This window comes from the organism of the source record quoted next, unplaced genomic scaffold (assembly GCF_019419815.1).
Source record: "Pyrus x bretschneideri cultivar Hongxiangsu unplaced genomic scaffold, Pyrus_bretschneideri_v1 Contig28, whole genome shotgun sequence".
Taxonomy (NCBI): Eukaryota; Viridiplantae; Streptophyta; class Magnoliopsida; order Rosales; family Rosaceae; genus Pyrus; species Pyrus x bretschneideri.
In genome coordinates, this window is record NW_025999590.1 from 4,317,924 (window position 1) to 4,330,054 (window position 12,131).

The 12,131-nt window shown below is 35.0% G+C and overlaps 1 protein-coding gene across 1 annotated transcript; it reads left to right on the top strand.

The window, feature by feature from the left end:
• The first annotated feature begins 7,614 nt into the window (after positions 1 to 7,614).
• On the top strand, positions 7,615 to 10,183 carry LOC125479293 (protein EXPRESSION OF TERPENOIDS 1-like). The gene is made up of 2 exons (XM_048588459.1): positions 7,615 to 8,831; positions 9,363 to 10,183. The coding sequence occupies exons 1-2, from the start codon at positions 8,171 to 8,173 to the stop codon at positions 9,791 to 9,793; spliced, it is 1,092 nt and encodes a 363-aa protein (XP_048444416.1). The 5' UTR covers positions 7,615 to 8,170; the 3' UTR covers positions 9,794 to 10,183.
• Positions 10,184 to 12,131: the final 1,948 nt, after the last annotated feature.

The window sequence follows — 12,131 nt, forward strand, 5'->3', positions numbered from 1 at the left end:
TGATGAAAATTAATCCAACTCATTTTCCCAAAGAGAAATGGGAATGAGATTATCTTAAAAGTAGGATTCTCTATAGATTTTATGTCATCTATATTTTTGGCATAATATTTTATAATAATGATTAACATTAAGCTGTAAAGTTATAGAGAGGTCGTTGAGAGTCTCATTGAGAGAGTTTCACTAGCATTTCACTTCTTAAAATTGATTAGATATGCAAGCGGCATTACTTATGAGCATTTTTCCGTACATCCGAGATTCCCAGTTTCGAATTTCTCCTTCCCACTATCTTTAAAATTCTCATTTTTATCAAAAGCCAAGGGGGCAGCTTTGCATCCATGGTTCCTTTCCCTTTTTTTTTTAATACCTACATGTCTTATGCATTATTTCCTTTGTGTCTGTTTCCTCTAGGCCTTTGGCAAAGGAGGATTCAAGGATTTGTAACCTTTCGTGAGACATGATGACATTTAATTATCGGCTAATATACAAAAAATCGGCTTTTTAAAGGGGAGCCTACCCTCTAATTATTCACTCTAAAATCTAAATTCCAATCATGTCGGGCAGTGGCCGCATGCAGTGCCACTATGACCCTACCCCTAACTTCAAGCTGGACCCACCCTACAAAAATCCATTGGCACTGGGCCATCTTTACATACGTAATTACGTATTAGGCAGGTACTTAAGAAAAACCTTCAACATCTTCCCCTAAACTTCGAACGTTATTTATCTTTGTCCTCTGGACGTTCAATCTATTTATGAGCCCTCTAAATGAGTTGAATTAGTGGGGGATCCATAATTTTAATTTTGGATGGTCATAACGAAGAGACGTTAGGTGTCAATCCGACAACAAATTGAGGTGCCTATGCAGCTAGACGGGATCTAGGCAACGGACTAGATTGAATAGACTGATTTAACTAAGGGCCGGTTTGAAATTGTGGTGCTTTTAATAAAAGCAACTTATTAAAAAATCTGGAACATTAAATGTGTTTGGTAAGGCAAAAAAAAAAAAGTGTTTTAAAAAAAAAAAAGTGTTGTCAATGACAGTAGAAAAACAGAAACATGGTCTAACATGCTTCTAAAAAAAAGTTTTTTTTTTTTTTTCAAAGCATATAGTAATCAATGTTTATTTAATGAAATTTTCAAATGGCAAGTATACCCTCACATGTTTTACAAAATTGCAATCTTTGCCCCTATATTATTATCTTTGACAATTATTGTATCACATTAAATACCATATCATGTTTAGTCATTTAAATATTCAAAGTAATTTAAGGTTTACCAAGCACTCAAACACTTTTTTTTTTTAATTAAAAGTATTAAAAAAAAAAAAAACTTTACCAAACACTCAACTTTAAGCACAGCAATACCAAACTAGCCCTAAGCTTACTATATATCATACATGTAATGCCTATTTACACTTACAACAAAAATTATACTTGTATTGAGAATTTGAGGTTTATTATTTTGATTAGGTTTATTATTCAACATATATTACACACAAAAATAGAATTTTTGATTTGGTAATTTAATGAATTTGATGGTATGAGATGAAAGTGCAAGCAACTACAAGTTCATAGTACATTATGAAATACTTTGCAGAGATCGTATGAATTTATAAGAAATAAAAAATAATAACGGTGTCAAACATATGGTATAAAAATATTGGCTGAGTACTACACCATCCATTTGCTAATTAAAATGCTTGGGTGGCACATACAACAGTTTTTTTTTTAACAAAAAAAAAAAAAAAGTGGGAGTTGGTCACGTCGGAAATGAAGAGAAAAGTCTTTTTTCTTTGTTGTAACCAAGGTTCAAAAACAACAGAGCCATGGTGGTGTTCTCTCATCTAGCACATGTCCAAACCATTGGATGGTCCTCAGAGGTTCTCACAAGCGTTTTTTCGGACATCGGGGTGGTCCTGGGACCACGACCACCCTGGTCGAAGAGTGGATCCGCTCCTAAGTTGGATCCCACAACTTTTTTGTGTCATATTTCTAATGAGCAATTAGCTCATTTAAAATTAAAAAAAAAAAAAAAAAACCAACGGCTCACTTTTTCAATTTAAATGGACGACCTATATTTTATGAGTTGTTAGAGATTACTCAGATTAATGGTCCATCTTCTTCCAAACCGTTACTCTTACAGTTATTGAACTTACACTAGTGTAAGAATAGTGTTATAGGAATCAAGCTCAGGCAGCTTAATTCTTATATTTAAGTATCACACGCACTTGAACCACTGTGAAAGACCTAAGAGCATATAAGTCAACAAATTGTTACATTCACATGGTAAACTAAACTAGTAAAGATTTGGAATTCCGATAATTGAGGTATGAAGAAAAATTAAGATGAACTGAAACCTATTGTTATATTGCATATTTAAAGGCTTATATTGTACAGCGTGAACTAAAATACGCTCGAATTTGACATAATTAACATGAAAACATCGACATAAATTAAAAGTTAAGGAAGATTCATAACCAAAATGAAATTTTACTGGGTAAAATGAAACGATATGTATAATTAAGGAGGAATTGCTAAATTCTCCAATAATAAGATGAACTAATCGAAATTGTATATAATCAATACATACGTTTGGTGTAAAAAAATGAGAATAATTTCAATTGCATAGTGCAATTTGGCGAATAATTATTATTAGAATGGTAGTGATATTCACACACTCATATTTACTTTTCACATACCATTCTCTGTTTTCGGCCAACATATCAAATGAATTGAAAAATAATCAACGATAAAATAAACAAGGGTGTGTGTGAGGTTAAAATAAATATGTGAATATCACTATTATATTAGAATTCGAGAATAATAACCATGCATTCTCATCCTTGGTCTCTTTTTCAAATAGTGTTGAATAATTCTTTTGGAGAGTTGATAATTATTTATTTTTCAAATACTAATATATATATATATATATATATATGTATGTATGTATGTATAGGAAGCCTTTAAGTGAAGTGATTCTCTTTTTTTTTTTTTTTTTTTTTTAATAAAAATGAGGATTAGTTGTGGGGTCCACATCACATCGAATTTTAACGATTTGAACCTTCTATTTTTCAAGTTGCAACTCATATATCATCCTTGCAAAATATTAGCCAAATTAGAAATATTTAAGACATCTAATTGGGTTCAAAAAAAATTAACGAATACTTTGTTATATAAGAAACAATGAAATTTTATCATGATAATTAAATAGGTCAATGGTTTGGGATTGAATTAAATTTTTGTAAGGATAGTTTATGAATCGAGACTTACAAAATAGATGGTTTGGATCGTTGAAGTTCGATGTGGAGTGAACCTCACACCTAATCCCTATTTTTTGGAAGAAAAAAAAATTGAGAATCCCTCTGTATAAATGACCTATATATATATATATAATAATTTAACAAAATCTTGATAATAATATAAGAACGGTAATCAAGTTTCCACGTGGGTATAGTTTAAGCATGAATATTTGAGGTTAAGGGGGAAGCTAGTCAACTTGCAGGAGAAAGCACTGGGCTCGAGAGTGAAACAAAGAAGAATCTCTGAGACACAATAATTGGGACTTCCACACAAAAATTCATCAATTGGACTTGCATACAAAAATTCATCATCTCCAATTATTTTCTTTTCCCGCGATTTATTCTCAACCTTTCTATTATTTATTTTTGATAATCGACCAATTGATTATTGCCCCATTTTACTTGGTGAATGAAACTTGATAAAAAGAAGATTAGGTGTATAATGTTTACATATATAATGACGTAATTCAACTTAACTGGAGTATGTTTGAATTTTTTTTAGAGCGTAAGTATATTCACAAGCGGATTTAGCAAACAAGCTTCAACAAAAATTCAAGAGATATCAAAGCTACATGCTGGATAGCCCATGAACACATCATTCTACTATTACAAACACTTTTTATCAATTTACATCGAATTTTGCTAAAAGCACTTCCGATTTTCGAAAAACATTTTTGACATTCCTATCTGCAATTCCTAAACAAACCCTGTCTCTTTCTCAAAAGTTTGATTGGGGGAGAGACAAGACCCCCATTGCCTCGGGTCCCTAGTCTACCCTTTACCCTAATTTTGAGGGTATTTTTTTGACTAAAGCGCAGCTTAATTAATCTGAATATATTCAAAGTACAGCTAATCAACATTGATGGACATTTGGAGCTTTTCTTTGCTTAGACGGGCCTCTCTCGCCAGAGTCAAGGTCAGCGTACGGCTAAGGCGGCCGGAGTCTGTACTTATTTCGATCATATAATCGGAAATCCAATAATTAGTGGGCACTAATTTGGGAGGCTTCACGTGATCGTCTTTGGTGAAAAGGCATTTTATCTTTATCAACCCAGCTTCCTTTTTTTTTCTTTTTTTTTTTTAATTTAAAATGAATCAACCGATAGTTTCGTTATAGAAATCCACCATTCTGAGGATCGAGAAGATTTATAGAAGCATTTTAATCTTCCTAATGTTTCTGCCAACCTATATTTTCCACCTCATGGAATTGGTAACCCATGATTTAATGTACAAAACTCCTACTACAAGAAAACTTAAATAGTATATAATATTGATTATTATTTTGTTCCAGAAAAATAGACTTTATTATAATCTAATTAAAATGTTTACATCATCCGCAAGAATGTTAAATAAAAATTCAGGGCCATTGTATGTCAAATTCTCTCTTTTCCTTGTTCCAACTTAGTACTATTGTTTGTAATTAAAAAAAAAAAAATTGGCTAAATGACTTGTCGATATGGCTATTGCACTGACATGCATTTTACCACCCTATTAGCCACTGATAGGTCTTTTTACTGACTACATTTTGCACGATAAGAAAATTGTATTTCCTCTGAACTCATGTTAATGATCACCGACTAATTTTGTGAATTATATGAGTTAGTCTCTTTTTTTTCGTCCAATTGGCAATATGAGGAATAACTCAACTTATTTATAAACTTATGCAAAATCTCTCATCTCATTAATGTAGGATTTATTCTTCAACATGCCTGTGGAGAATTTTCAAACCTAACACATGGACAACACAAATCTAATGACGTAAAACACGTTTAGCTGTTCGGCTTCATACCTGAAATAATCTACTCTGATATCATGAAAGATTATGTAGCAGAGAAGAACATAAAAAGTATGTGGCCGAATTCCTCAATATCTTAACCTATCAACATAATCATACATGGGATAGGGTACAATGTCTCTAGTATCTACCATGAAACATACCACGTTAGTGCTCTAGCTATGACATTTTAATGTTTCATAAAACTTTAAGACATTTTAAATTAAAAAGGAGAAAAGATACCTTCAATTTAGTAACATATAGATTTTTCTTGTCACTCGTAGATATACATTTAAAAATTTAAATCTTTATATAGCCTTTGTGTCCCGTTGGTGCTTTGGCATCACCTTTGTGTCTCATCTCTACATATATTTTTGTGCAAAAAAGCACTATTCAAATACATACTCTTTGCGCTACTACCCAAAAAAGGTCATGCAACAAAACAGTGTGATTGAAAACAAGTGACAGCAACATATTAAAATAATTAAAATATTTTGAACATTTAGACTACGATTTACTCTCATATATATTGACTCAACCCAATTGCAAATCGTTGGGACTACTTGGTACGCTAATCCCACGTTAAAAACGTTTTACTAATATATACAATATTGTATCCAGCTAAAATGTCACGGAGATTCAATTCAAACGTTGGACTTGAACACAATCACATTGACCATAGCAATTGTTTGGAATTGTTTTTTAAATAATTGAAAGCGTTTTAAAGAATATTTTTGAGTTCCTAAAGCACTCAAAGTACTTCTTGGAAACATAGACAAAGCCAAATATCTGTATCAATGAGGGCATCTTTAAACAACAAAATCATAAATTAAAAAGATAAAAAATTTACTAAACAAAACACTTTTATATATTAAATCCGTAAGTTTTCTCACAGAACATATTACAATATCCCTTAACGCGTTTTCATGTTTTAAAAGCGTTGCATAATAACTTCACTAACCATACCATTAATTATCTCCCAATAACAATAGGGGTGTGATATCCACACACCCCTTTTTACTTCGCCCACACCTTTTTGGTTTTTAACCGTCGGATCGGATGAATTGAAGAAAATCAACGGACAGAAATTAACAAGGGTGTGTGAGAAGTAAAAAGGGATGTATGGATAGCACATCCCTAAAAATAACCATGTTATCATTCATCCATGGATCTCTTATATGATTTCTCAATTGATTCTTCAGAAAATTCACGTCTGAAGATGCTCTTCAACGGTAGCATTAGCAACTGGAAGAGTTAATGTTGATGTCATGTCATGTCTATCACATGAGTTTGCTATATCCAATATGTACATTTTTACAAGATTCACTTATATTTTTACTAAATGACTGATTCTAAAAATATTTTTACTAAAAACACTTTCAACTACTTTAAAAACACTTCTAAACGAGCCTATTATCTCTCTATACAACTAGTCCGAATCTCGTGTCTACTAGAAAAAGAAAATTCAAATCTCCAATTTTGTAATTTAGAGTAGAGTACAATATTATTTGGAAAATCAAAATCGAGTTGTTTTTAACTTTTTATCAATCTTATCGATAAATGTATTTGGATTTGAAAAAAATTGAATTTGGTGCCTGCTGGCATATAACCAACATGGAGCTCGGGTGCATATGCCCTACAGTACATAGGAACAGCCCTTCAAGCCTAATTCTGTTAAATATTGCCATCAAAGATGTTGACCTTTTTTTTACAACCGCCCAAATTAAATCACAAAACACCAAATTTTTTGTATCAATTAGTCAATCACAAAATGATTACCCGAAGAATTTTAGTGGGACACGAGGCATCCAGCGACGTCAAAACAAATACGGCCCCCTAGAATTTCGTAAATCTCGATCTAAATTACGTTACCCAAAAAAAGAAGATGATGTTTTCTAGGGTTCCTTAGAAACTCGTCGGATAAAGTCACGGGCGCTTAAAGTACACATGGCTTCTAGATATAGGTCTGTCATGAAGTGTGAGGTTGTATACGGATGTGATATTAGAAAATTTTATAAACACAAATAACGTTTTGTATTATTTTACATGTTACGGTAAAATGGTAAATTTTAAACGATAGTGTTGATGTATTTCATTTTAAGAAAACAACTTAGATGAAATGAATTGATTAATTTTTTAGATTCTCTGCCTAATGATGCAATGTTATAAGAAAAATTACACTACGATTATATTTTCAGACACTACATGACCGTTTACCTATTCTCCTTTAGTTTTAGATTTATATTAACGAAATTCAAAATATAATTTCAATGAAAAAATAACGTAAAAATAAAGGGTGTGAAGATAAACCAACAAATTGCTCATGAGATGTGTTTTTTTTTGGGGGGTAAGATTGAGAAATCAAAATGGGTAAAAATAATATCTTAATTACAGAGACTGGTCAGAAAAAAGTAGTAAGCGGGTTTTCCGGTGCAATGACGAGTAAGGCAAAGCTGATGCGGCGACACGTGGATGAATGAGGACCGTCGAGTGAGGATACGACGTCTGGGATCGAGCCGTGTGAACTGTGAAGGTTGATTGAAACTGGAAGGACTTGCAGATGGTTTAGTCGATCTCCCAGTCGCTCAGTCTCTCTCTCTCACTAAAAACTTGCATACAGTGGACAGGTTCAGAGAGCGCGAAAGAGAGGGAGGAGAGAGAAAGAGAGGGGGGGTTGGGGCAGTTAATGAGGAAGGAAGGGAAGGAGCAGCAGTAGGGGCAGAGTTGGTGCAGTTTCCATGGCGGCGGTTGCAGGGCTCTAATTTCGTGCCAATATTATTATTGCTTCGAACTCCACGACAACACCACTAGATTCATTTCTAAACCCGTCCAATTACTCACCTTACCCAACTCCAACAAAACCCAAAAAATATTTCCTTAATATTCTTCTTAGTTCTTAGTATTCTTACCCTAACGCTAAGATATTCCCAACATTTGCCCCTCAAAAAGCTGCAAAAACCCCGCAAGGAGATCGCGGAGATTTAAAACACACGGTCGCACAGTACTAGAGCACAGATAAGATCACAGGGTCAAAAAAGGAAACTCAAGTTGCGGTTAATTAATATGGATTTGTACCCAAAATTGAGGTCATCAGAAAAATGGCAGGCTTGTTTTGCTTAGGAGGGAGAGATCAAGGCCCAACCAGCGGTGACAAACAAGCGGGAGAGGATCAGAGCGGAAGAGTGGGAGGAGCAGCAGCGGAAGCGGCGGCAGGAGGAGGAGGAGGAGGAGGAGGGAACTTATTTTTGTACAGATCATCAGGCGAGGAGCAGGCTGAGATCTACAACAAGGGGTTTGAGATATGGCCATCACAATACCACCCACACCAAAATTTGAACTACTACTCGTTTGGAGTGGATCCTAGCTACAACCATAGACACCTGGACAACAACAACGACGGTGTTTCGGCGGATGATCTGTCGGCGGGGTTGAGGCTGACGATGATGAGAGGAGGAGGATTAGGAGGGTTGGGAAGCAGCAGCGGCGGCATGAACTGCCAGGACTGTGGGAACCAAGCAAAGAAAGACTGTCCGCACCTTAGGTGCCGGACCTGTTGCAAGAGCCGAGGGTTTCAGTGCCAAACACACGTGAAGAGCACGTGGGTTCCCGCTGCGAAACGACGGGAGCGGCAGGAACAATTCTCGGCCTTACAACAAAACCAAAACCAGCAAGAACAGCAGATACAGTTTCGAGGTGAAAACCCCAAAAGGCTAAGAGATAACTCTCTTGCCTGCGTTCGTATTCCTTCCAACACGTCAGGTAAAACTTTTGGCTTTACAAACAAATATATATAAGAATTGCACCAAAATTTTGCTTTAATTATAAATTATAAACATTTTTTTTGGGAGGAAATCTACTGAAATTTCGGAATTAATCACTTGACATTATTAAGAAATTTGAAAAAAAAATAATTTTGTTGCTTATTTAACCACAATATATAGTAAGATGTAGATCTTGCTGAAAGTGTGAATCCAACGAGGAATTAAGGGACAATTATATTTAAAATTTCATTTGGAATTTTTTCCGCCATCGAATCCGATATAGATCGTTTGCGTGTGGGAATATAGTGAACTCCAACGGATCCACACAGCTACCCACTCTCCATGCTTTTCTTTCTGTACATCCTTGTTCTTTGCTTTCACTGTTTGTTAGTAAACCTGACGAAGCAAAAGTCCCATGAAATTTCTTCACCATAATTTACATATATTCCCGTTTTATGTAATCTTAATAATTAATAACAACGAGATATTACTTATTTTTCTCTTTGTTGTGGGGGAGAACAAATTCTAGGGTTGGAGTTGAATCCATTTCCACCAGAAGTGAGCTCACCGGCGGTGTTCCGCTGCGTAAAAGTAAGTGCAATGGACGATGTAGATGAGCAATTCGCGTATCAAACGGCTGTCAACATCGGAGGGCATGTGTTCAAGGGACTTCTGTACGATCAGGGCATCGATGGTCAGTATTACCCAAGTTCTGGAGGAGGAGGAGGTGAGAGCTCCTCGGGCGGCCGAGGTACTAGTCATGATCACCACCAAGACGGATGTGGAAGCGGAGGAGGAGGAGGTCATCCACATCATCAGCAACATGATCTTGTAACGGTCGCAGCTGCTGGCGGGACCTCTGGCAATCCGTCTAGTACGTTGCTTGACCCTTCTCTCTTCCCAGCTCCACTCAATGCTTTCATGGCTGGTACGCAATACTTTCCGCCTCCGAGGTCTTAAAAACCGAAAACAAAAAAATGGCAGTATTTGCTTGTTTGCTTTTAACCAAAATCTCTTATTGTTAGCTAGCTACTAGCTTGATTAGTCTAGCTGATGATGTTTATTTCTCTGATTATCATGGTTTTAAATTTCTTAATTTAATATCATGCACTCAAAGTAGAAGAAGACCTAGCTAGCTAGGGCTGGAGAATTGGATCGAGATGTCGACTCATGAATGACGAGGACGATATATATTTGGATGGACAGGGATGTTTGGTTTTTGTTCGAATTTCAATTCTGAGTTTTCGTGGTTATTTATTTTGATGAAGATAACTCTTATCAATGATGATGATGGTGACTCTTTAATAATCTAAATTAATTTAGAATTAATCTAAATTAACCATTTGTTTATCGTGGGGTTTTTGTGTGTGGTTTGGTTACTTGTTTTGTGCAGCATGCATTTGGATATGTGCGCATTGCATATAAATTGTTTGTTTATGATCATGTTTTATGTTATGTGTTATTTGGTTGACCAGTTTAATTAGTTTAATTAAATCTTAATTAGATTAGTGATTAGATATGAGTAGTGTTATCATATCTGGGTTTTCTGAGTGGCGGTGAACTCGAAACCGCTTTTCCAGTTTATCCGTTCCCTTGCCGGATGAATTACTAGGTTTCGTGTTTGGTTACCTAAACAATATTCTGAATTTAAATTCTTTCCTGTTTTGATCTTTTCGGTCCTACCAAATTCATCAAGTACTGTAAAACAAAAAGAAAGGGAGAACGAAAGGATGGAATGACATGGAAGATCTAGGTCTAGAAAAATGACTCATATTAAACTCTAGTGTTTCGAATTAATCATGTTGTGTTAAAAGTTACACATGACATTTTGTTATTAGTTTGAGATGTCACAGTGACGTCTCGAAAAATGTAGGTAAGTTTCATACTTTACATCTATTTTTAGAGAAAATTTTACATAGAATAGATTTACTAACATAATGGTGTTTCGGTTCACTAATACAACACTATGTGAAAAGAACCTTCCATATGTCAGTGTATTATTGGATCGTGACATCACGACAGCAGTGAACTCGTTCTATATACGTTATTCCCCTCCTTCGAAGGGCTTTCAAAATGCGCATGCATTGACAAATGGCAGGGTAGGCATTTCCCTACTCCGGAAAGATAAACTCTATCTCTGTCTCTCTCTTCTGTGTGTTTGTGTGTGTAGAACTGTTATCTGTATGATGAGCACAAATCCTTTAATTAGTTAGCTACGTATAAGGATAATTACAAAGGCATTAACGCCAACTACTTGCCTGCAAAACTGCATAATTTGGGCACTTGAAATTGACAAGCGTGGATCGATGTGACATGCATGGGAAACAGGGAAAGACCTATATATCCAGCCAGCTTAATTGCTGGGCATTAGCTCTTAATGTTTAATGCAGCTTAAACTCTGAAAGTGTGTGCATGTGATGTGTTTATTTACAAATATTTGAGATCCTTTTTTATTCTGTGATCAAGAGATCCGAACCACTATTTAAAACCCTACAACCCTCATTTGTTGATTCTATTGGCTTACGTGCCTCACACAAATCAAGAATTCGGATCTCTCTATATGCCTTTGAACGGCCCAAATTTTTGGGTACGGAAGCTTCGAACTTGAAAATTCAAAGAGAAAATTCAGAGAGGATCTTGATTATTTATATATGTATGTATATAGCTATATAGTGGGGATATAGGCTGAGGTACAAAATCGCATGCATGATTCAATAGGATCTTTAATGACGCTTCCATAGACTGCTGCATTTGGTAATCACGAAGGGAACATAAAGCTTACCCCAAAATTTCCCTTGTTTTGTATAGTTTTTCTGACCCTAACTTGTGCAACCGCATCCTCCACCGTCCGATTTAAAACATTATAGCCTTGTTATATATACGTACACTTGATGATGATGATCAATTTCTTATGTATATGTGTTTATTTATTCATTTATTTATGATTTTCTTTCGTGTTTGGGTATTTATTTAAAAAAAAAAAAAAAACTAATTAAGGAGGTAAGCATGCATATATAATTGGTAGCGTTTGGATGTCATAATAAAGATAACAAATATTTTTGATTATTGAAGGGGGAAGTACTAGGTAAATGTGGGCAGTGGAGGATTTAGAATTTAAACTAAATGCAAGTTTTTTAGATAGGATCCGAGCACGAAAAGAAAAATCAGTTTATTCACTTGGATGACTTGTTGTGCACTTATTAACAGATATCGGCATACGCCGAAGTAATCTGATAAGTGATATTGAAAGAATTTGTCGAGTGTTGTTGACGCAACATGTTGAGATATACTTAGCATG

Coding starts and splice junctions, on each gene's coding strand:
- LOC125479293 (XM_048588459.1), top strand. CDS start 8,171: ATGGCAGGCTTGTTTTGCTTAGGAGGGAGAGATCAAGGCCCAACCAGC. Junction 8,832..9,362: donor TATTCCTTCCAACACGTCAG/GTAAAACTTTTG, acceptor AACAAATTCTAG/GGTTGGAGTTGAATCCATTT.